The 24,894-nt window shown below is 40.2% G+C and overlaps 1 protein-coding gene across 2 annotated transcripts; it reads left to right on the top strand.

The window, feature by feature from the left end:
* Positions 1,043 to 21,653, top strand: ZNF184 (zinc finger protein 184). 2 transcript variants are annotated; one of them, XM_005696712.3, is made up of 6 exons: positions 1,043 to 1,202; positions 1,757 to 1,894; positions 10,604 to 10,671; positions 14,022 to 14,148; positions 14,714 to 14,809; positions 18,200 to 21,653. In XM_005696712.3, exons 2-6 carry the CDS (start codon positions 1,888 to 1,890, stop codon positions 20,158 to 20,160), a joined length of 2,259 nt encoding a protein of 752 aa, XP_005696769.1. In that variant the 5' UTR covers positions 1,043 to 1,202; positions 1,757 to 1,887; the 3' UTR covers positions 20,161 to 21,653. The 2 variants fall into 2 exon arrangements, with proteins under 2 accessions (XP_005696769.1, XP_013829510.1); XM_013974056.2 differs by lacking the exon at positions 1,043 to 1,202 and adding an exon at positions 1,276 to 1,541.

Genomic DNA, 24,894 nt, shown 5'->3' with positions numbered 1-24,894 from the left:
CTTCTATTTCATTCATGTTTTTATTATGATTCACACAGCTTTAAAAGAATATCCTGCATACAACTGATTCACTTTACCACAGTATCAATTCTGTTCTTCTCCAGTATGATTTTAATTATCTTCCTTCATTTTAAACATGCTTGCATGTGTTTTAAAGCCCTTTCATCCAGTGTTTTTATTTCTACTTGTTTTCTCACAGCTTTCATTCATTTCATTTAGGCCATGTCTTCTTACAACCTACTAAGAATTGTTTACTGAAATTTTCTATTTCTCACAGTAGGTCTTTTCTGAAATCTGCTTCTAGATATTGTTCCCCTTCCTTTGACTATAACTTTGTTCTTCATATACTCAATGTTGGAATTTTAAAATTCAGTGTTTTATCAGTTTAACAGACTGGGTGATTTGACCTTAGCTCGACCATACAAATACGGAGACGCACAGAAGTAAAGTGCTTGGGCCACTTGTTTAAAAATATAGAAACCTACCTACTTCTGTTAGATTCTTTTCTGCCAAGGACACACCGACTGGCGTTGGGCTCCATTCGCAACTACATGCTGATTGAAGTAGGCAAATACAATGCACTACCGTAGGGCAAAACACGGTAAGACTACCTCACGGTTTAAAACGTGGGCCGCAACCTATTTTAGAGTCATGAAAACAATATAACGGGTCAGGACTAGAATTTTTTAAACAAAAGAACAGAACACTAAATACAATGCCGGGCAAGTAATTAGGGCAAGTAATGCATTATGAAATGCTTATTTACGTTTCTGAGTTATAGTTGTATATAAAAGTGTATTCTTACAATCAGTCCGGTCACAAAACCTTGAGAGCCAGAGCTCTAACGAAGGCTTTCACCTGAGACATTTAGAAACAAACTACTCGCGGGTAGAATTGCTGGATCCCGCTCTACGAGCTCGCACACGTTGGCTGAGGCCTCTGGGAAATGGAGTTTAGCGTCGTGGAGCATTCTGGGAATCGTAGTCCTGCATGCCCTCGGAGCGCCGTTTACCGCTAGTAAGTGGGGGTGGGGTTCTCTTCTCACGACCGGAAGTGGCCGTTGAAGCCGGCTGTAGGCATGAAAAGAGGTTGGCCGAGGGAAAAGTCCAGCTGCTTCGGCTCCCTTCCTTAGGTTTGGTGATTGTCCCAGAGCTTCCGGACCCGGGATCCGAGTGTGAGAATCGCTCTAGAGGGAAGCCCAGGTATCACTATGGCAACCGGCAGCCCTCCGGCCGCGTGACGTCACCTCTCTCACTCTAGGCTAGGAGCGGCCTCTGCGGGAGGGAGCTGGGGAGAGTCCTCGAAGAGGGCGCCCCTCGCCTCCTTCAGTGTGGGGGCTGTTCCGCCCCGATCTCTGGGAGGGCTTTGTTCTTTTGTTCAGGCCTAGGAGGAAGGCCTAGAGCCGGGCCCCGCCCTGTTTGTCCACCTTCCAGCTTTTCTGCTCCGCAACAGGTGTGTCTTGAGCCTGCGGGGGTGTGAGCCCGCAAGTGTGCACTGAGGTAACCGTTCGAGTAAATGGGCGCCTCTAGCCGGATTCTAGGGTAGGCGCCAGGGTTTGTTTTTTTTTTTAAATCTGCGGCCAAACCTGCGTACTCGATCTCCATTCTGTTTTTGTTCGGCGGCGGGAGTGCCACCAGCCTCTTTAATGCTGTCTCTGGGCATTTCTCTTTTCCAAGGATCTCTTGACCACTGTGCAAAACTCTTTTAAGGTGTGACTTTGTAACGGTTGCCGCTAACCCCATCTTGTGTCTTTTAGGGCAACCAACTTCAGCGTGTATAAGGGCTCAGACTCCTGCTGGACATCTGGGCTCCAGAAAGAGGACCCAGATACGCTGCTTGGGAAACCCTGGTGTCCAGATTACAAGAGGAACGGGATGAGCGCCTGAGATGGAAGGTAGTAGAGATGACTTGGCGAGGGGAGAGTGGGATAATGATAGCAAAAGAAACGTCCTGACCTGAGGATTAAATACTTGACAGAGCTGGAAGAGGTGAAAGAAAGGAGCCTTATGAGGATGGAGAAAAGAAACAATTACATCATAGGGAGAGACTTGGAGGAAAAGTTAATCCTGCCTGGCTTTGGGATTGGGGAATGAAAAGGAATAATGATTCAGAATGTCTGTGATCCTCACATGACTTGGATTTATTAAAAATTAGAATGATAATCTTACAGTGAGAAAAAATCTTGGTAGTCATCCCTTCAAGTGCAAGAATCAGTTTTGTAATACCCCTGGGTGTTGGCCATCTGTTAAGTCTATGCCTTAACATCTGTTAAGTCTTTGGAGGTATTAAACTCCATTTTGAGTGCAGACTATTCCCTTGTTGGCTTTTTCTTTTTTTAGTTCCTTATATTAGGCAGAAGTGCCTTTCCTTGTAACTTCTGTGTTGATCTTAGTTCTGTTCGTCTTCCAAAGCAAGAGACTGCTCTCTGTTTAACACTGCTGTCCTTCAGATATGTGAATTCAGCTGTTTCCAACTCCTACTCACAAATTCTCTTTTCTAAGTAAAATAGCCTCAGTTCCTTTGATGGGTCTCCATGTGATATATCTAGTGTGCATGCTAGGTTGCTTCAGTTCTATCTAGACCTCTTCTCTAAAAACTCTACCGCATGACAGCATGCTTCTTAAAATGCATTGCCTGAGACTGCACATAGTCATTTAGATGTACTTTGAAAAACATGTTAAAGTGCGATGTACTATTTCTTTTGATTTGGCTATTTCTGCTGTTCAGTATCATTGTATTTGCTTTTTAAAAATCAGCGCTATTATGCTGTTAGTCCTAGATCTTTTTTTTTTACATAAACTGCTGTTAACTAGATTTACATCATCCTTGTATAATAGAATTGCTTTTTATTCTCAATGTCAGGACTTCATATTTATTTATTATGATTGTTCAATTTTTTTGGCCAAGTATTTTAGCTTATCAGAGTAATCAGTAATTAATATTAAATTGGTTTTTCAGTATTTTAACTGTTTTTTCCACCTTTATGAGTAAGGACAGAGCCCTGTGATAAGTCACTCTAGACTTCTTTCTATGTTGTCATTATCTTTACATTCATTAGGTATGACTATGCAGTCATTTGGTTTAACCTAACTACTATCATACAGTCCTTTTTCTTGGATCTGTTTAATATCACCAAAAATCTTAACATTATTTATATTATTTACTTAGGTTTGACCTATACCTTATATTTGTCCTCAGCTCTTTTTTTCTAAAGGTACAAAGAATCTCTGTTTTATTTCTTACAACTGTGTGTGTATCTACAGTTATCTCAAAACATTCTATTCCCAATGAACAATTGGAAATTGTAATAAAAACATGAATTCCATAGCTTCCAAAATATGAAATAAGAATAGAAACCAACAAAAACATGCAAGATCTGTACACTGAAAGCTGCAAAGCATTGCTGAGAAAATTTTTTTTCCAGATTTATTGAAATATAATTGATCCTGACATTGTGTAAGTTTATGTTATCCAATGGGATGACTTGATCCACCTATGTACTGCAAAATGATTACCACAATAAGGTTAGTTAACCACATCTATCACCACATATATTTGCCTTTCTCTGTATGTGTGTGTGAGATGAGGATATTTAAGATTTATTCTGTTAGCAACTTATAAGTGTATAATACAGTATTGTTGACTATAATTACCATGATGTGCATTAGATCATCACAGCTTATTTGTAACTGAACATTTATACCCTTTATTCAAAATCTCCCTATATCCCCCACCCTTTGCTGCTGCTGCTACTGCTTTTAAGTCGCTTCAGTAATGTCCGACCCTGTGCGACCCCATAGACGGCAGCCCACCAGGCTCCCCCGTCCCTGGGATTCTCCAGGCAAGAACACTGGAGTGGGTTGCCATTTCCTTCTCCAATGCATGCAAGTGAAAAGTGAAAGTGAAGTCGCTCAGTTGTGTCAGACTCTTAGCGACCCCATGGACTGCAGCCTACCAGGCTCCTCCGTCCATGGGATTTTCCAGGCAAGAGTACTGGAGTAGGGTGCCCCACCCTTTAGCCCCTGGAAACCATCATTCTACTATTTCTTTCTGTGTTCTGCCTTTTAAGATTCCACTTATACAATCATGCAATATTTGTCTTCCTCTTTCTTATTTCACTTAGCATAGTGCCTTCCATCCATGTTGTTCCAAATGACAGAATTTCCTTCCATGTTATGGCTGAATGGTATTGCATTATATATGTGTATATTCCCACTGTTAGTGGGAATGTATATTAGTGTACCCACTGTAAAAAAACATACAGAGATCAGTTCAGTTCAGTCATTCAGTCATGTCCGACTCTTTGCGACCCCATGAATTGCAGTATGCCAGGCCTCCTTGTCCATCACCAATTCCCAGAGTTCACTCAAACTCACGTCCATCGAGTAGGTGATGCTATCCAGCCATCTCATCCTCTGTCATCCCCTTCTCCTCCTGGCCCCAATCCCTCCCAGCATCAGAGTCTTTTCCAATGAGTCAGCTCTTCGCATGAGGTGGCCAAAGTATTGGAGTTTCAGCTTCAACATCATTCCTTCCAAAGAACACCTAGGACTGATCTGCTTTGGAATGGACTGGTTGGATCTCCTTTCAGTCCAAGGGACTCTCAAGAGTCTTCTCCAACACCACAGTTCAAACATATCAATTCTTCGGTGCTCAGCTTTCTTCATAGTCCAAATCACATCCGTACATGACCACTGGAACAATCATAGGCTTGAATAGACAGACCTTTCTTGGCAAAGTAATGTCTCTCCTTTTGAATATGCTATCTAGGTTGGTCATAACTTTCCTTCCAAGGAGTAAGTGTCTTTGAATTTCATGGCTGCAGTCACTATCTGCAATGATTTTGGAACCCCCCCAAAAAAAGTCAGCCACTGTTTCCCCATCTATTTCCCATGAAGTGATGGGACCAGATGCCATGATCTTCGTTTTCTGAATGTTGAGCTTTAAACCAACTTTTTCACTCTCTTTCACTTTCATCAAGAGGCTTTTTTAATTCCTCTTCACTTTCTGCCGTAAGGGTGGTGTCATCTGCATATCTGAGGTGATTGATATTTCTCCTGGCAGTCTTGATTCCAGCTTGTGCTTCATCAAGCCCAGCGTTTCTCATGATGTACTCTGCATAGAAGTTAAATAAGCAGGGTGACAGTACACAGCCTTGACGTACTCCTTCTCCTATTTGGAACCAGTCTGCTGTTCCATGTCCAGTTCTAACTGTTGCTTCCTGACCTGCATACAGATTTCTCAAGAGGCAGGTCAGGTGGTCTAGTATTCCCATCTCTTTCAGAATTTCCCACAGTTTATTGTGATCCACACAGTCAAAGGCTTTGGGATAGTCAATAAAGCAGAAATAGATGTTTTTTCTGGAACTCTCTTGCTTTTTCAGTGATCCAGCAGATGTTGGCAATTTGATCTCTGGTTCCTCTGCCTTTTCTAAAACCAGCTTGAACATCTGGAAGTTCACAGTTCACGTACTGCTGAAGCCTGGCTTGGAGAATTTTGAGCATTACTTTACCAGCGTGTGAGATGAGTGCAATTGTGCGGTAGTTTGAGCATTCTTTGGCATTGCCTTTCTTTGGGATTGGAATGAAAATTGACCTTTTCCAGTCCTGTGGCCACTGCTGAGTTTTCCAAATTTGCTGGCATATTGAGTGCAGCACTTTCACAGCATCATCTTTCAGGATTTGCAATAACTCAACTAGAATTCCATCACCTCCACTAGTTTTGTTCATAGTGATGTTTTCTAAGGCCCACTTGACTTCACATTTCAGGATGTCTGGCTCTAGGTCAGTGATCACACCATCATGATTATCTTGGTCATGAAGATCTTTTTTGTACAGTTCTTCTGTGTATTCTTGCCACCTGTCCTTAATATCTTCTGCTTCTATTAGGTCCATACCATTTATGTCCTTATCTTTGCATGAAATGTTCCCTTGGTATCTCTAATTTTCTTGAAGAGATCTCTAGTCTTTCCCATTCTGTTGCTTTCTTCTATTTCTTTGCACTGATCGCTGAGGAAGCTTTCTTATCTCTCCTGACTATTCTTTGGAACTCTGCATTCAGATGCTTATATCTTTCCTTTTCTCCTTTGCTTTTCACTTCTCTTCTTTTCACAGCTATCTGTATGGCCTCCCCAGACAACCATTTTGCTTTTTTGCATTTCTTTTTCTTGGGGATGGTCTTGATCCCTGTCTCCTGTACAATGTCATGAACCTCCGTGCATAGTTCATCAGGCACGCTGTCTATCAGATCTAGTCCCTTAAATCTATTTCTCACTTCCAATGTATAATCATAAGGGATTTGGTTTAGGTCATACCTGAATGGTCTAGTGGTTTGCCCTACTTTCTTCAATTTCAGTCTGAATTTTGCAATAAGGAGTTCATGATCAGCTCCCAGTCTTGTTTTTGCTGACTGTATAGAGATTCTCCATATTTGGCTGCAAAGAATATAATCAATCTGATTTCGGTGTTGACCATCTGGTGATGTCCACGTGTAGAGTCTTCTCTTGTGTTGTTGGAAGAGGGTGTTTGCTATGACCAGTGCTTTCTCTTGGCAAACTTCTATTAGCCTTTACCCTGCTTCATTCCCTATTCCAAGGCCAAATTTGCTTGTTACCCCAGGTGTTTCTTGACTTCCTACTTTTGCATTTGAGTCCCCTGTAATGAAAAGGACATCTTTTTGGGCGTTAGTTCTAAAAGGTCTTGTAGGTCTTCACAGAACCATTCAACTTCAGCTTCTTCAGCGTTACTCGTTGGGGCATAGACTTGGATTACTGTGATATTGAATGGTTTGCCTTGGAGACGAACAGAGATCATTCTGTCATTTTTGAGACTGCATCCAAGTACTGCATTTCAGACTCTTTTGTTGACCATGATGGCTACTCTGTTTCTTCTAAGGGATTCCTGCCCATAGTAGTAGATATAATGGTCATCTGAGTTAAATTCACCCATTCCAGTCCATCTTAGTTCGCTGATTCTTAGAATGTCAACATTGACTCTTGCCATCTCCTATTTGACCACTTCCAATTTGCCTTGATTCATGGACCTAACATTCCAGGTTCCTATGCAATATTGCTCTTTACAGCATCGAACCTAGCTTCTATCACCAGTCGCATCCACAGCTGGGTATTGTTTTTGCTTTGGCTCCATCCCTTCATTCTTTCTGGAGTTATTTCTCCACTGATCTCCAGTAGCATATTGGGCACCTACCGACCTGGGGAGTTCCTCTTTCAGTATCCTATCATTTTGCCTTTTCATACTGTTCATGGGGTTCTCAAGGCAAGAGTACTGAAGTAGCATGCCATTTCCTTCTCCAGTGGACCACATTCTGTCAGACCTCTCTACCATGACCTGCCCGTCTTGGGTGGCCCCACACAGTATGGCTCATAGTTTCATTGAGTTAGACAAGGCTTTGGCCCGTGTGATTAGATTGACTAGTTTTCTGTGATTATGATTTCAGTATGTCTGCCCTCTGATGCCCTCTCGCAACACCTACCGTCTTACTTGTGTTTCTCTTACCTTGGACATGGGGTATCTCTTCATGACTGCTCCAGCAAAGTGCAGCCACTGCTCCTTACCTTGGACAAGGGGTATCTCCTCACTGCCACTCCTCCTGACCTTGAACATGAAGTAGCTCCTCTCAGACCTCCTGCGCCCCCACAGCCACCGCTCCTTGGACGTGGGGTTGCTTTTGTCTGCCGCCTCCCCTGACTCGGGTGTTGGGTAGCTCCTCCTGGCCGCTGCCCCTGACCTCGGATGTGGGGTAGCTCCTCTAGGCCGCTCCTGTGCCGTTGCAGCCTGGCACTCTCAGCTGCTGCCCCTGGGCTCAGATGTGGGGTAGCTCCTCTCGCTCGCCACCCCTGGCCTCAGACGTGGGGTAGCTGTTGTTGGTGGTAGGGCTGGAATTTGAACCAATCCCTTCTTGAACCCAAGAAGCCTCACTGGAGGCACGAAGACCTCTGGACAGGAGGGTGGATGGCCCCTTTGCAGGCTCCCGAGGTAAGCGGTGTCCAATTTATAGTTTCCACACAAGCCTAGCCTCCCCAGGGCAGGCAGAGATTCCTTAAGAAATTAAAAATAGAACTACCATATAATCCAGCAATCCCATTTCTGGCTATGTATCCAGAGGAAATAAAATCACTATCTCGAAGAGATATCTGCAACCCTGTATTCATTGCAGCATTATTTATACTAGTCAAGACATGAAAGCAACCTTAGCGCCCATCAGTGGATAAATGGATAAAGAAAATATGGTATATATTTATATTTCCATAGCGGCCATGCCAATGTACATTCCCACCAACAGTGGACAAAGGTTCCTTTTTCTCCACATGCTCACCAACATTTATCTCTTTTCTTTGTGATAATATTCATTCTAACATCTCCGAGGTGATATCTCATTGTGGTTTTGATTTGCATTTCCCTGATGATTAGTGATATCAAGGACCTTTTCCTATCCATTGGCCATTTGTATATCTTCTTTGGAAAAATAAGTATTAAGGTTCTCTGCCCATTTTTAAATTGGATCATTTGATTTTTTTTGGCTGTTGATTTGTATGAGTTCCTTATATATTCTGGATACTGGCCACTTATTAGATACATGATTTGCAAATTTTCTACCTTTCTATAGGTTGCCCTTTTATTTTACAAATTGTCTCTTTTGCTTTTTAGTTTGATGTTATCTCACTTTTTGGGGGGGGGAATTACATATCTGTCTGTGTACATTTCCTCTTACTGTTAAAAACGTCAGTGAAAAAAATCTTCATTGTTTTTCCCTCAAGATTTCTTTTACAAAATTTCTTTTCCGTTACTGGTCAAAATGAAGTCTGGAATAACAGTTGCTTTTATTGCTTCCTCTCCTTCTTGAGAATTGGACTTTCATGTCAGCCATTACTCTGAATAGACATCCCAAGAGCAAAGTTTGTTTTCATTTTGTTTATTGATGTTTAAGTTACTACATTAAGTGCATGAATCTTGAGCATACCACTTGATTAATTTTTATATATTATATACAGTGTAACTACCACCCACACTAAGATATGGAATATTTCTATTGCCCCAGCAGTCTCTCTTGTGTGCCTGTCAGTCAGTAGCCCTCCAGAGGTAACCACTGTTCTAAGTTTTTAAATTTAATATACAGGCACACCTCAGAGATATTATGGGTTTAGTTCCAGCCACTGTAATAAATCATGTATTAAAATAAACTGAATCCCATGAGTTTCTTGGTTTCCTAGAGCATATAAAAAAGTTATGTTTATACTATATTTTTGTCTAAGTGTACAAAAAGCACTATGTGTAAAAAAATGTATATACCTAATCTAAAAAAAATAGGTAATTGCTAAAAAGTGCTAAACATCATCTGAACCTTTAGGAAGTTATAGTAGTAGCATGAAAAATTACTGGTCACAGATCACCACAAATAATACAGTAATAACAAAAAGTTTGAAATATTGTTGAAAATTACCAAAATGTGACACACAGACATGAAGTGAGCAAATGTGTTGGAAAAAAATGGTGCTGATAGACTAGCTCAATATGGGATTGCCACAGGCCTTCAATTTGTAAAAAGAAAAATTTAAAAAACCCAGTGTGTAAGAAGTGCAAATAAAGTGAAGCACAATAAAGTGGGGTATGCCTGCAAATGTACTCATATAGAATGTATTCTTCTGTGTTTGTCTTATTTTGCTCAATATTGTTTATGAGATATATCCATGTTGTTAGGTAAAGCATCCTTTTATATTTTGGAATACTATTCTATTGTATGAATATACCACAGTTTATCCATTCTGCTGAAAGCCATTTGGATTCTTTCTGATTTGGGCATATTATAAATAAACCTTCTATGAACAATTTTGTAGAAGTCTTTTGGTGGATATAACCCCTCATTTCTCTGGGTATATGCATAGGAGTGGAATTGTGGAGTCATAGGGCAGGTATATGTATATATTTCATATATATTGCCAAACAGTTTTTCTTATGATTGGTAAATATTTATGCCCACAGCAATGTACAGAAGTTATAATCTCTGTATTCTTGCCAGTAGTTAGTACTGACCATATCTATTGAATTTTAGACACTCTGGTGGGTAGGTAATGTAGTTAAGTATATGTCATTGTGATATTTAATTTGTATTAATAGCAAAGTTTAAAGGGTGAGGGGGAAGACTTTTGGAAAGTAATCTGATTGTTAATTTTATATGTAGCAGAGAATATGTGCATCTATAAGGGGAATGTATCCATTCTTCACCAAACTCCCATCCAGACTGCCACAGTGGATACATGTTAAAAGGATGTTAAAGGGAAATTCCCTTTATACATGTACATTGTCAGAAGGCAGCAGAAATATTTTGCCTCACTTAATGAAGAATATGGATTAAGTTGTATGATGAAAGTGACTGTGAGTATGTAGAGGCAAAATTGAATCTTAAAGTAATTCTTTACTTCCTAAGTCTACTGATGAAAGCACCAGGGTCCTAGTCAGCAGTTACCTTGTGTTTTTTGTTTTTAGAAGGAAATGGTATAATTCCTGCTGTTTTCATGTAGAAAAAATAAGTGGATTTTACAGCTAACTTGGACAGGATTCATTGTAGTTTCTTTTCCCTCCGCTAGATCTGTCTGCTTCAGAGTCTGCTCTTTTCCAAGGGGGACATACTTTACTCCCATCAGCTAGTTTTCAGGTAAGTTGAGATTTCCTTTACATTTCAGTCCTTAGAAAGGAATTGTGTATTCTTTTGGTGTGATGTGTGTTTATCTAAGAACCAATGTTGGCAATTCATTCTGGGCTCCCATTTGACAATCACTTTCTTTCTAACTCTGCCTCTCCAGCTTGACTAATATATTCATCACTTACTTCTTGCTTACATCGTGCCATGTGCCAGCGATGAGAGAGCAAAACTTGATATTTTACCTGAATAGACCAAATGACTGCTATAAAAATATAAATATTAAAAAGATGAAATGAGTACCATGGAAAATGGAGTCTATGTAGTCTAGAGGGTTTAGGAGAGTTTGTGCAGTTCTCATTGCTTCTTTCTTGTGTAACTCCCTTCCATATAGTACTCTGTCCTGTGAACTGTAGTCACCTTGACTTCCTCAAACTCAGCATTATCTTTTCAGTTCAGAGAATTTGCAGGGTGGCTCTTGAATTCCCCTTCCCTGCACCCCTGCCTGGAAACTCTCAAAGCAGTAAGCTGGAGCAGTTGTAGGGCTCACTTCATTTGTTTCCTGATTCATGGAGATCACTGTTCTTTGTTATCTGAGATTCAGTGCCTTGGAAACTTGTTTAATACATTTTTGGCTGGAATTTTTTGGTTATTTAATGCAGGAGGGTAAATCCAATCCTGTTAATCCCATCAGGGCCACAGCTTGGTCTTTTTGAGGTTTGGCTTTGCACTGTAAGCTTTGCTAGAGCTGATCTAGTGTAGTCTTACTACTGGGCTGGGTTTTCAGGGTCCCTATGACCACCATTTACTTCAGTGATTTGCTAGGATGGTTCATCCACCCCAGCAGCATAACTCAGGAATAGAGATCATGACCACAAAGGGTACACAGTAGGACTAGAAGGAAAAAGATACTTATAAGGCTCCAAAGAAATCTGGCTGTAATTTCTCTCTTGCTGTTGTCCACAGAGACATGAGAAATGTCTCTTATCGAGGAAGTCTGCTTGAGTCTCTCAGTCCAGAGTTCTTAAAAGGGAGCTGATCACATCAGTGTGTGCTCTCTTGTGGCTGTTAACTAGTCGTGGTACAGGCCTCAAACTGGGCACCACATGTGCATCATAAATCTTCACATATACTTTAAACAATGCTGACAGTCTTGTCCATCCTGCCCCAGTATTCCAGGCACACGATAACTTCGTCAGTCGTTGGACTATATAAACATGCATTTTCAGAGCTTGTTTAAGGTTCAGAAACATGGATCCAAGTGTCCCTGGAAATTAGCAAAGATAGAGCAAACCGGACTTGCTGCTTTAACTCTTGCCTCACAGGCTAAACTAGCCCTGCTCCTCAGGTGCACTGGGACTGTGGGAGCTGATTGCTCATATCATCTGAACTCTGGGTTCAGTTGGGTCATGTTGTTAACTTGTTATTGCCTGTGAAGATTGTATTCACACCGGGTTTTTGGACCTCCTCCTCTGCATCTCCCTTGTCTCTAGTATCTATCTTGCAAATCCCCTGCCTTTATAATCCTGAGCTGCCATCTGTTTCTCTTTAGTTCAGGAAGACCACTGTGCCTTGCTCAGGTTCTGCTCCCTGCCCTGCAGTCTGGAGATGCCTCCAGGCAGGAATCTGAAGGATCTGAGGAGCTCGTGTGATTTTCTCCCTTTTCTCAGGGATCACAGTTCTGTTCTGTCTGCTGTTCAAAGTATTAAAACCCTTGTTTCAGTTACATTGTGGAGTTTTACAGTTGTTTATACTGGGAAAGCTAGTCCAGTTGCTCTGTCATGGTTATAAGTCCGAATAATTTATCTGTTTTAAAACAGAATTCTCTCTTTTGCTCAGGAAGTTCCCCTGCATTGCCTCTGAGTCCCACTAGAATTGCACTGATAATATTGGGTAGTGTATTCTTTTAGCTTTTTCTCTGTGCATTAACATACAAACTTTCCCATTCATAAAAATAAAAATGGCATAATACCATGTATGCCATTTTTAGTGTGACATACATTTCCTAATCAGTGCATATAGAGACACTTTATTTTTTGATACACTCTATTTTTAAAATGTCTATATGAACTGCTTTGGTATGGATGTACCATGTATTCTTTAACCTCTGTCCTATTAACAGACATCTAAGTTTACTTTTTTCCTCACAAACAATGTTGCAAGGATATTTTTACATATGTTTTTGCATCCCAGGGTGTTTCTAGAGAATAAATTCCTACAAGCTACAAACTTGGCTTGAATGATATATGCATTTAAAGTCTTGATAGATCCTGGCAGACTGCCCCTGTGTAGATTGCATTAGGGTTCTGTTCCCACCATAATACACATGAGCACTTTCAGCTGTGTTCCCTAATCTGATATCTCGTTGTTTTATTATGTTTTTCTTGGAATGGAGCATATTTTCATGGTTTTAATGCCATAGCTGAATTGCCTGTGTGGGTTGTTGGCTTTTTTGTTGTTGTTGTTATTGTCGTAGGTTGTTCATCTTTCATCCATTTTGCTATTTGCAGGAGCTCGGAATGTTGCATTTTGTTTATGGTTTTTTACAGAAGCTTTACATTTTATGTAGTTTTATCTGTCAATCTCTCTCATAATTTTTGCCTTCCATATATCAAGCTTATGAAAGTATTTTTATGTCTTTTATTCTATTATCTTATTTTTGCTTTTTCTTTAAAATTTAATGTCCAATCCAGCAGATATTTTTGTGATGCGATGAAGCAGGGAACTCACTTTATTTTTTTCTCAAATAGACAGTTATTTGTTATGACACCATTTAGTGACTAATCCACCTTCTCAAAGCTAATTTGAAAGTTGATTAATCCCATTTAGTTCTTATAAACAAAGCTGTATTTTTGGGTTGTCTGTTTTCCATTGAGTTTTATTCCATACTAGACCAGTATGTTTTACCTTTTAGTATACTTTACTATGTTATTTAGTATATTTTGAAATGTGGTAGAGTAAGTCTCCTCTCCAGATCTTTTCAAACACATTTTTGGCTGTTCTTGCACTTATAGTAGTAAAACATATTATTGATGTTATCAAGGTTTACTCTTGATACTTGAGATATCTTGAAACACAGAGATGATGATGATGATAATTATGAAGATCAATACAACAGCAGTCAACGTTGACTGAGCACTTGATAGACCCTAAATTAAGCATTTGATAGCAAACATTTCTTATTTAATTCTTACAGTAATCCCATGAGTCAGGTTCTGTTTTTATATTCATTTTGCAAAGGAGGAATTATCAAAATCATTTTTCAGATAGCCCAGAACTTCCCTTGCTTCTATCAGTACAGCTAAATTTGCCCCTTTCCAAGGTAAATGCTTTATGGCTAAGCAGAAATATGTCTGGTCTTCCAGGAATCAGTGACCTTCAAGGATGTGATAGTGGACTTTACCCAGGAAGAATGGAAACAGCTGGATCCCGTACAGAGAGGTTTATTCAGGGATGTGACATTGGAGAATTATACACATCTGGTCTCTATAGGTAAGGGGATGACTTTTCTGAGTTAATATCTGGAGGTGTGGAGGAGGAGTGAACTCACGTACTTAGGTGAGTTTTTTCCTTTCAGTTAAGGAACCAAAGACTTCTAAAATTCAAAAGGTTTTGAAAAGGTTTCTACTCTCTAGTAGGCTTCCTTCATAGCTCAGTGGGTAAAGAATCTGCCTACAATGCAGGACACCTGGGTTTGATCCCTGGGTTGGGAAAATCCCCTGGAGAAGGGAAAGGCTACCCACTCCAGTATTCTGGCCTGGAGAATTCCATTGATTGTATAGTCCATGGGGTCACAAAGAGTCGGACACTGAGTGGCTTTCACTTTCACTCTCTAGTAAGTAGAAGGACAAACTAATAATTTTTCTAAACCGAGATCAGTTCCCAAGTTATACCACATTTTGGAACGTGTAACATCGAAGCTTTGTATATGTTTTACTTCCATCTGATTTGTCCACCTCTCCTTTCCTCTAAAGACAAAGCGATGAGAATGAACTCTGAGAAGGCACTTTTCTCTCACTGCAGAAAGGTAACTTTTTTTTAAAATTCCAATGACTAGGACTCCAAGTTTCCAAACCTGATGTGATTTCCCAGTTAGAGCAAGGGACAGAGCCGTGGATTGTGGAGCCCAGCATCCCAGTAGGGACCCTTGGAGGTAAGTAGTGGCTACCCGGCAGATGAATGTTATTAACTCTGACCACCAGCCTGATGAGAGGATTTTGCATCTGAAATGTAGATGTACTTGCTTCTCCTTAAAGTGTCTGTTGTGGAGAATGGGAAGGCATTTGTATTCTCTTATGTGTTGTCAAAACACTAAATGTCTCAACATGTGAATACATAGACATTTTTATGCTCCTTTCAAAGGACTTGTCCTTCCTGCTCTTTTCTAAAAGCAACTTCTTGACATGGAATCTGGATTCTATCCTTTCCCAACCTCCTTGGGACCCAATTCTTATAATTATTAGTACTTTTTAGTCCTTACAGTTTTCTTTTTGGATCTCTAGGCTCCATCCCCAGAACCTTCAAACAGAAATAGGTACCTAAATTCCAGATACTTTTACTCAACACTGCTAATCTATCTGGCCACCATCCGGACTGCCTTTTTGCTTTCCCAACCAAACTCTGCAAAAGTGAGTTCCATACCTGTAGACATCATTTTTTTCATACCTATTCCTGCCTTAATCTCATTGTTTAGCTTCTTATCCTACATAGTATTGTCCTGTCCTTGACATTATGAATAACTTTCTTCTAAACCTTGATCCTTAAATTGCACAGAGAGACCTCTTCAAAGATCTGACCCTGAAAAAATATAGAAACTAAGGCATTTTAGGTAAGGAATATATCTTCAGAAGTAATGAGGTAGGGATGGGGAGAAAAAAAGCATGCAGTATTCAAAGTTGGAAAGTACTGAATTAGCTACATTTTAGCAGGTTTCATTCTCTTTATTTTTGGCTGTGCAGGGTCTTTGTTGCAGACCATAGGTTTCCCATTGTGGTGTTGGCTTGTGGACTCTGGAGCATGGGCTCAGTAGTTGTGTCACATGGGCTTACTTGGTTCATGGCATGTGGGATCTTCCCAGACCAGGGAGCCAACCCATGTCCCCTGTATTAGCAGGTGGATTCTTATCCATTGTGCCACCAGGGAAGTCCTTTAGCAGGTTTCTTATTAGAGAACCACTCAGAGATTTTTTTTTTACATAGTCGAGAATTATGAATTTCTAAGAGTTGCACAGAATGTAACATTTCTCTCCCCCATCCTCCTAACCATGATTCTGGTTTGTTTGTTTGTTTTTTTATACTGCACCTTTAAAATCTTTCTCTTAAAAGATGGTTTCACGGAACACAATTTGAAAAACTAATTTTTTAAAAATAAGAGCTTTATTAACTTGTGTTTACAGTTTGTTAACTTTTGGAAAGTTACAATGAGGTGGCCACTGGCCCAAGCCCTTGTCTGCATCATTTTCCTGTCCTCTTTATTACCATTTTCTCTAGGCTGTCTTGGTGACTTGGCTCCTGCCAGATTGTGAGAGAGATATATATATATATTTATTTATTTATTTACCTATCTGTCTGTCTATCTATCTATCTATCTACATATTCCGTCTTACTAGTCTACCTTGTTCTTTTGCAGCCTGAATGTCAGCACCCTCTAGTATCCCTCCACATACAGGGTGTCGGAATATACTGTGGGCATTGCCCATTGACTTTGCATACTGTATAGTAAAGTGAAACTTGCTTCCTACAGTAGGAGTGGTACTGTTCAGTCTGGCCTCCTGGAATTTTCTCCAATATTTCATTCATAAACCCACTCCTGATACTCTGGTTACTCTCTTGGTTAGTGCATGCACAGTATGACAATGTGGATAATATTGGTCAGTCTGTTGCATGTTTATTGCTTTCATCTGGAACTCCAACGTGGCTCAAGATCAGCCACTTCTACACTCTTTTTGCCTTTAACAGCATATGACTCCATGGTCTCCATATCCTTCCCTGTGAAGTACTTCCAGGAGATATTTTTTATGGTTCTCTGCTGTACAAGTAGTAGTTCCCTTGTGGCTCAGCTCGTAAAGAATCCGCCTGGAATGTGGGAGAACTGGGTTTGATCCCTGGGTTGGGAGGATCCCCCAGAGAAGGGAAAGGCTACCCACTTCAGTATTCTGGCCAGGAGAATTCCATGGACTGTTTAGTCCATGGGGTTGCAAAGACTCAGACATGACTGAGTGCCTTTCACTCACTATACAAGTATATCCTTAGTGTCAGTTTTGTTGTGGAAAACATATCCATTTCTTATATTGATTATTTGTTCCCCCCCAGACTTGTTTTGCATTAATCTTCCTGTCCCTGCTAGAGAAATATTGCTGTTAGGAGGCTGCCTGCCCTTCTGCATGCTGATAGGTGCTACACCATTACTTATGATTCCAGGTATGGAGGGGATGGTAGGCAGCTCTGGCTCCCTGCCCTGCTCCTCATGCTTGCAGTGATAATGGTGATGATCACAAAGGGGCTGGCAGCACAGGTGATTCAGGGTTTGCTGGGGGTCTGCTGTACCTTCCTGTTACCAGTGGAACCAAAGAAATGCTGTTTTAAATACAGCCTTTTTTTCTTTACTAAATCTGCCAACATTGACTACCCTGTCATCTTTCTTGTCTTGGCACCAGACAAACTGTCCCACAGTAGAAAGCAGAATAGTGTAACTCTACTTCCTGATGATGTACTTTTCTGGTTTCTTATATTCTTTTGCTTGTTTGCAGAAAACTGCTTTCTTTCTTTAGTATATTTTATTCATCCATTACACTAAACACACTCAAGAATCTTTCCTTATCGCTGATCTTTTTTCACATACATTCTTACGTCTTTATTCTTTTCCTTCCTCTTTTGAGCTGATAGTTTCTATCCTATGTTTGAACATTGTAGTTATTCCGCTACTTTTGGCATCTTCCATCCCCTCAAACACCATTATAGTCTAGTCCTCCTTTTCTCTTCCTAATTCTCAAAATGCCTAGGGTTGACCTTGTCATCTTCCTCCACCTGAATTATTTGCTTTACTATTTACAACTTTCTCATTTCTAGCAGTGATACAGCTACTCCTTCAGTTTTCTAGGCTATAAACCTTGGAGCCCAAGTCATATCTTCTGTTTGTCTTATCTTGAAATCACGGTTTTAGATTTTTGTTTTATTGTTCACGGGCAAGGAATCCCTGTTCAGACTGCCCTTTTTAGATCCAGTTCATCTTGTCTCCTTAGCTATGTCTGTGGTCACTTTCTAAATTTACTGTCACCTTAAGTGAAGTTCCCTTCCTGGTAGAGATTATCTGTGAAATTAAATTAGGCAGTCTCTTGCTGCTCTCATATTTTATTTATCATTCTCCTTACCTCTTTCCAAATGTCTCCACAAATAACAGGGCTGTATTTGAAAGTTCTCAGAATTCCCTGAGGCCTTTATTTTTAGTTTCATTAGGTCATCCCCACAGTAACACTTTTGCTGTTGTATTTATTTTTTTTTTTCCCCTCAATTCAGAGAATGCTGACATTTTCTTTTTCTTTCAGACTGGGTGACAAGACCAGAAAATAGCATAACAGCCTCAGAGCTGGACATTTCTGGAGAAGAACCATCTCCAGGGGCAGTAGCAGAAAAGCACAAAAGGGATGATCCTTGGAGCACCAACTTCTTAGAAACTTGTGAATCCAAAGGCAGTCCAGAGAGGCAGCAGGCAAACGAACAGACACTGCCAAGGGAAATAAAAATAACTGAAAAGACCATACCAACTTTGGAGCGAGCACATGTAAATAATGACTTTGCAAAAAGCATCAATGTGAGTTTAGACCTTTTAAAACACAAAGAAACATCTCCAAAACAGACCTCTACTAAAACAAGTGTCAAACAGAATTTAAACCCAGTTAAAAAAGAGAAGTCTTGTAAGTGCAATGAATGTGGGAAAGCTTTTACTTATTGTTCAGCTCTTATTCGCCATCAGAGAACGCATACTGGAGAAAAACCCTACAAATGTAATGAATGTGAAAAAGCCTTCAGCCGGAGCGAAAACCTTATAAACCATCAAAGAATTCATACTGGAGATAAACCATATAAATGTGATCAGTGTGGGAAAGGCTTCATTGAGGGTCCATCTCTTACTCAACATCAAAGAATTCACACTGGAGAAAAACCCTATAAGTGTGATGAATGTGGGAAAGCTTTCAGTCAGAGAACCCACCTTGTTCAGCATCAGAGAATACACACTGGTGAGAAACCATATACTTGTAATGAGTGTGGAAAAGCCTTTAGCCAGAGAGGCCACTTCATGGAACATCAGAAAATCCATACAGGAGAAAAACCTTTTAAATGCGACGAATGTGATAAAACATTTACCAGGAGCACACACCTTACTCAACATCAAAAAATCCATACTGGAGAGAAAACCTATAAATGTAATGAATGTGGGAAGGCTTTCAATGGACCCTCAACGTTTATTCGTCATCATATGATTCATACTGGGGAAAAACCATATGAGTGCAATGAATGTGGTAAAGCCTTCAGTCAGCACTCAAACCTCACTCAGCATCAGAAAACACATACTGGGGAGAAACCTTATGATTGTGCTGAGTGTGGGAAATCCTTTAGTTACTGGTCATCCCTTGCTCAACATCTCAAAATTCATACTGGAGAAAAACCTTACAAATGTAATGAATGTGGAAAGGCCTTCAGTTACTGCTCATCCCTTACTCAACATCGGAGAATTCACACCAGAGAAAAGCCTTTTGAATGCAGTGAATGTGGAAAGGCTTTCAGTTATCTCTCAAACCTTAATCAACATCAGAAAACTCATACCCAAGAGAAAGCTTATGAATGTAAGGAATGTGGGAAGGCCTTTATTCGAAGTTCATCTCTTGCTAAACATGAAAGGATTCATACTGGTGAGAAACCCTATCAGTGTCATGAATGTGGGAAAACCTTCAGTTACGGCTCATCCCTTATTCAGCATAGGAAAATACATACTGGAGAAAGACCTTACAAGTGTAATGAATGTGGGCGAGCCTTCAACCAGAACATACACCTTACACAGCATAAGAGAATTCACACGGGAGCAAAGCCTTATGAGTGTGCCGAGTGTGGCAAAGCCTTTCGACATTGTTCATCTCTTGCTCAACATCAAAAAACACACACAGAAGAAAAACCCTACCATTGTAATAAGTGTGAAAAGGCCTTTAGCCAGAGCTCCCATCTGGCTCAGCATCAACGAATTCACACTGGAGAGAAGCCCTATAAGTGCAATGAATGTGACAAAACCTTTAGCCGGAGCACTCATCTGACTGAACATCAGAATACTCATACTGGAGAGAAACCTTACAACTGTAATGAATGCAGGAAGACTTTCAGCCAGAGCACTTACCTCATTCAGCATCAGAGGATTCATTCAGCAGAGAAGCCTTTTGGATGTAATGATTGTGGAAAAGCCTTCAGATACCGTTCTGCTCTCAACAAACATCAGAGACTGCACCCTGGCATATGACTCTTCTAGGATCATCTTAAACATAGGGGATGCATTTATTCGGGGATACATTTACTCTGGTTTGTCCTTTTGTTCAACACAGAAGAATCAGGCTGGATTGAGAAACTGCCGAAAATACTTTTACTTTTCACTGTTGTGCTGTGGAATGGAAAGTGCATTGGGCTGAAATAATCCGATTATGTTGTTAAGCAATTTGTGACATTGGCAAATTCAGCCATTTTAAGCTTCAGTTTCCTCTCTGAACCGAGGGATTTGGAGTAGGTCATTTCAAAGGTCATTTATTCAGTTTTGTAAGTTCACAATATATTCTTGAATAGGATTATTGTACATCAGCATTTTGCTGTGTTACATCTAGAGTATATGTATTTATGCATGTTTTGCTAATAGAAAGCGTTTATGTTTCAGCAAGTAGACTGGAGGTCTGTTATGCTCCTGTTCTAACACATTCAAGTTCTTTAAGTAACTGGTTCCTAATAAAAAAAATTGTAAAATACCCTCAAATTAACAATTCAGGAGCATATAATGGCTCACTTAAGTCAGTACAGGTGTTAAACCTTCCTATTATTTTCTCTTCTAGTATGTTTTCACATTCTAGAAGTTTATCACAACTATATAGACCCTCTACTACAGCTTACACCTGTGCTATTTAACCCTAGTTACGTAGTGAAATCACTTCAGAAACTATAAAATTCTGTTGCCAAGACTCCCACGCCCAGTGACTGATTGGCTCAGGGAGTAGTGTCCAGGCTTCAGTATCTTTTTTAAACTCCTAATATGTACCCTGGAAAAAAAGAAAAAACTGGATTAGATTTCAGTACTCACTCCCTTAGTACCTCCTTGTAGCTACTCCTAGAAGCTCACAGGTAGCTATTGCATACACATAATGTAATTTTGACTGTTAAGTTTGTTTTGTAAATTGATTTCTCAAACTTTTGAGAGGTAGGGTCAATTTGTTTCCTTACCAAAGTGCAGAAATTAAATGGCTGTATAAAATAATAGTCATTTTATTTGCTTTTCCTTGGCCACCTGATATAAGCAGATGATAGTGAATGACACCCCTGAAGATGGGTGGCCCATAGGCTGCATGGCCATTTGTGACAACCCTGGTCAAAATAACATTTGAGCTAGAAATAAATGTGAGTTTAGCCATAAAGAGATTGGCCCTTATATTTTCTCCAGATACAGTCTGATTATGTGGTCAGCTCTTTTAGGAGCAATTGACAATTTCCTAGCCTGGCCTTGAGAATGGGGAGCTCTGAGAACAAAAGGTAGCACTGAAATTGATTGTTATTTATATAAAGGGGTTCCAGACTCTTCCCACAAAGGAGGTTTGGGGGAGTGAGTGCTACAGCTCACTTCAAGTGGAAAAAAATCCAGTTATTTTTGCTTATATAATGCCAGTGACCTGCATCAGATTTTTGTCACCTCCTTAAATGAAGATGCCAGGCAGTGAAGAACAGAAATCAGGAAATAAAGTAGCCATTTAAATCTCATGACTTTTTTCTGTTGTTGTTTTGTAACATCCTTGAAGAAATGTCATCTTGGTATTTCTTAATTTCTCAAGGCTTCCCTTATATAGGCATTTTGCTTATCCTGCAGCAGAGGTAGACACTGGCAGAGAGGAATGGATCTCAGGTTATAGGATACACTTTGGTTGAAACCTGAGCCACTCCCACAGCATGAGGAAATGAAGTTTCTATATCCAGGTGAAGGGTCCTCCTGTTTCAAAGGAGATCCCAAAATAGAAAATACCAGAGTTTGTCTGGAATGAACAAGAAGATTCTTGTTCTTTTGCCACACTGATTCCCGTATGAGGGAACAATTTATTTGGGAATTTCTCACTAACCTTGGAAGATCTTACTTTGTTCCGTTAATTTGATCTCTTCATAGATAACGGTCAGGTCAAACCCAGAGCACTGGAAATGTGTGATCACTGCCTACCTTAATTCTTCTTTTATTAAAAACAAATCTGATCTTTCATGCCTTTATATTCTCAGACTGGATGTGTGCTAACCACTCCCAGATAATACAGGCCTGGAGAAGGGATAGACAGGGTGGTTCCAGAACTTAACACGATCTCACAACTCTCTGCTAGCTATCCCAGTTTTCCCAAAGTGGGTAAATTGGCAATTGCTGCTGTTTCTCAGAGATACTAATCTACTTATACACTGTGGTAAACTAAGGTTTGGTCCTTTGTCACCTGATCTGTCCCTTAGCCATCTGCTTAACCTTCCCTCCTTACTCCTAATTTTAAGAGCAGAGTGAGTAATTTTAAGTTTCAAACTTTTTTCTTAATTTTGTCATTTATATGCCATAAACACCAACTATAACACTAACATTACTTCCTTAACATCATATGCAAAAGAGTAGAGCAAAATTAAAATCTAAAGGGGATATTTTGAAGTTAGAAATCATAATTTCTTCCTTGAAGTTAAAATTAGTCCAAAACAGGAGCAGAGGGATTCAGCTTATCTTAGAGGCTTCACAGCCACTGAAGCTGTTCAAAAATAAAAGGATCTCTGAAATAACTAAAAAAGCCAGATAGTTTTTTATGAAGCAAAGGATTCCCTATTATTTACCCAAAAAATCTAATACTAACTTCCATATGTATCTTTGGATGTCTCAGCGTCCTAGGTTGAGCCTTTAGAGACTAGATGCAATGAGCTTCAGTATACAAATGGAAAGGTTGACCTTGAAACAGTATAAATGGTATGACTGTTAAAACAGGAGAGAACAAAGCTAAATCTTCTAGTGGATTTGATAATTTGGGAACATTTTGAATCAAGAATAAATAGTAACCACAGAACCCGGGACTCCTAATTTTACAGTAAAGAGGAAGAAGAAAGACAGTGGAAGGAGGCATGACCCCCTAGGCTTACTACCTCAAATACTGGGCACTAAGAAGGGGCCGACAGAGGATGAGATGGCTGGATGGCATCACTGACTTGATGGACGTGAGTCTGAATGAACTCTGGGAGTTGGTGATGAACAGGGAGGCCTGGTGTGCTACGATTCATGGGGTCGCAAAGAGTTGGACATGACTGAGCAACTGAACTGAACTGAACTGAAGTATTCATAATTGATTAACTGGTTGAAGGTTAAGAAGGGAAAGTGCATTAAAAGAATGGAGGGGAGAGGTCAATGCTTCAACATGATCATAATCATGGCCTAAGTCCCTAGGTAAATTATAGCATCCAGGCTGGAGAGAGAAGGAAATGAAACTAGGAAGGAACTGAGAAAATAGAGGGACACAGGGCCTGTGAATACTGTGATATGAGTTCAGGGGGGCTTAAAGAGCTATGTTAAAAAGTTGAAATGCCTCCCTGTTTGCCTTTCGGGACTAATAGAGATTGCTGAGGAAAGAGCACTTTGAAAAATTTTACTTTTTCTCTCTGCAGTTCAAGCAGCTAAGAAAGAATTGTACAACATGAGACAGCATGTGGTACTCAAAATCATCCTTGACCTGAGCTACTGGCATTCTGCCTTTTATACCTGGAACATATCCACCTTAATTTCCCTTAGGATGAATTATTTTCCATAAGTTTCTTGACCCTTCATGCAAAACACCACCTGTAATTGAGTCTGTTTATATTTTGATGACTGACTGCTGACAGATTTTAAGCCCCCTCCTTTCCCCTTGTGCTTCCTGTCTGGGCAAGCTAAATAAGCAAGCCTGGGTGCTTCCTCACTTGGTGTTTGAGTAGAGGGTGTTCAAACCACACAATCCCTGGCTCACATGCGTGAATCCCAGTCCAACCCCACCCACCATAAACCTGATATGGAAATCCCTCCCTGCTCTCTCTTGGGCTATTAGGCCAGTTTGGGAGCCTGATGTGCTCTCCCCAGAAAGGTTTTATTTATGGACAATAAACCTTTTCATACCCTATTGGGGCATGTGGGGAGTCATCAGACTTGACATCTGAACCAAATTTTCAGTGGGGAAGATCTACCTGCCTATGTGGGGATGACCATAGCACCTCCACCCCAGACACTCTTTGCATGAACTAAAAGCTCAGGTTTCAACACATAAAGGTGTTAGGAATCAAGCTGTTTCCCTGAAGAAATTCTGGTTCAACTACAAAAACACCCTGCAAAATTAAAATCATGTATACGTGGGACTTCCCTGAATGTCCAGTGTTTAAAGACTCTGCACTTCCAATGCAGGGGCGTGGGTTCTATTCCCTGGTTGGTCCGTATGCCACGCAGTGTGACAAAAAAATAAAAAAAATCACGTCTACTTGCTGCATTGAAACAAGATATGATGTTAAATCACATATAATTACTTTGCTCTCTGTGTGGCCTATCAGTGCTGGAGAGTGCTTATGGTTCAAGGTTTAAGAGATATAGCAAGACATTTTTAAAAATTACCTTTTTCTTCTATAAACCATAATTATTAAAATTTAGTGGTGGTATATCTATCCAGCTCATGGTAGAGAGTGGTTCCCAGGGAAAATCTATGACAAGACCAAAGTCAGAGCAGTTTCTCTCTCTCTGGATTTGTCCTTGGGAAGATGGTTTTGGGGGAGAGGGGAGATGATATGAATGACCTCACAATGTGATGGAACCTGTATTCTAGACCCTGTCTTGGACACCTTTGTCTCAGATGGGCTCAGATGGGTGCCTGGGCCATGGATGAACTCACCCTTGAAAAGGAGGGAGGGCATTCATCTCCTTGGACTAGTGGAAAAGCATAAAGGCTTAAGATCCAGGTCCAAGAGAGTTTATCCTTACTGA

This window comes from Capra hircus, chromosome 23 (genome assembly GCF_001704415.2).
Source record: "Capra hircus breed San Clemente chromosome 23, ASM170441v1, whole genome shotgun sequence".
Taxonomy (NCBI): domain Eukaryota; kingdom Metazoa; phylum Chordata; class Mammalia; order Artiodactyla; family Bovidae; genus Capra; species Capra hircus.
The sequence above is the reverse complement of the archived record's forward strand: the minus strand, read 5'-3'. Positions and strand labels throughout refer to the sequence as shown.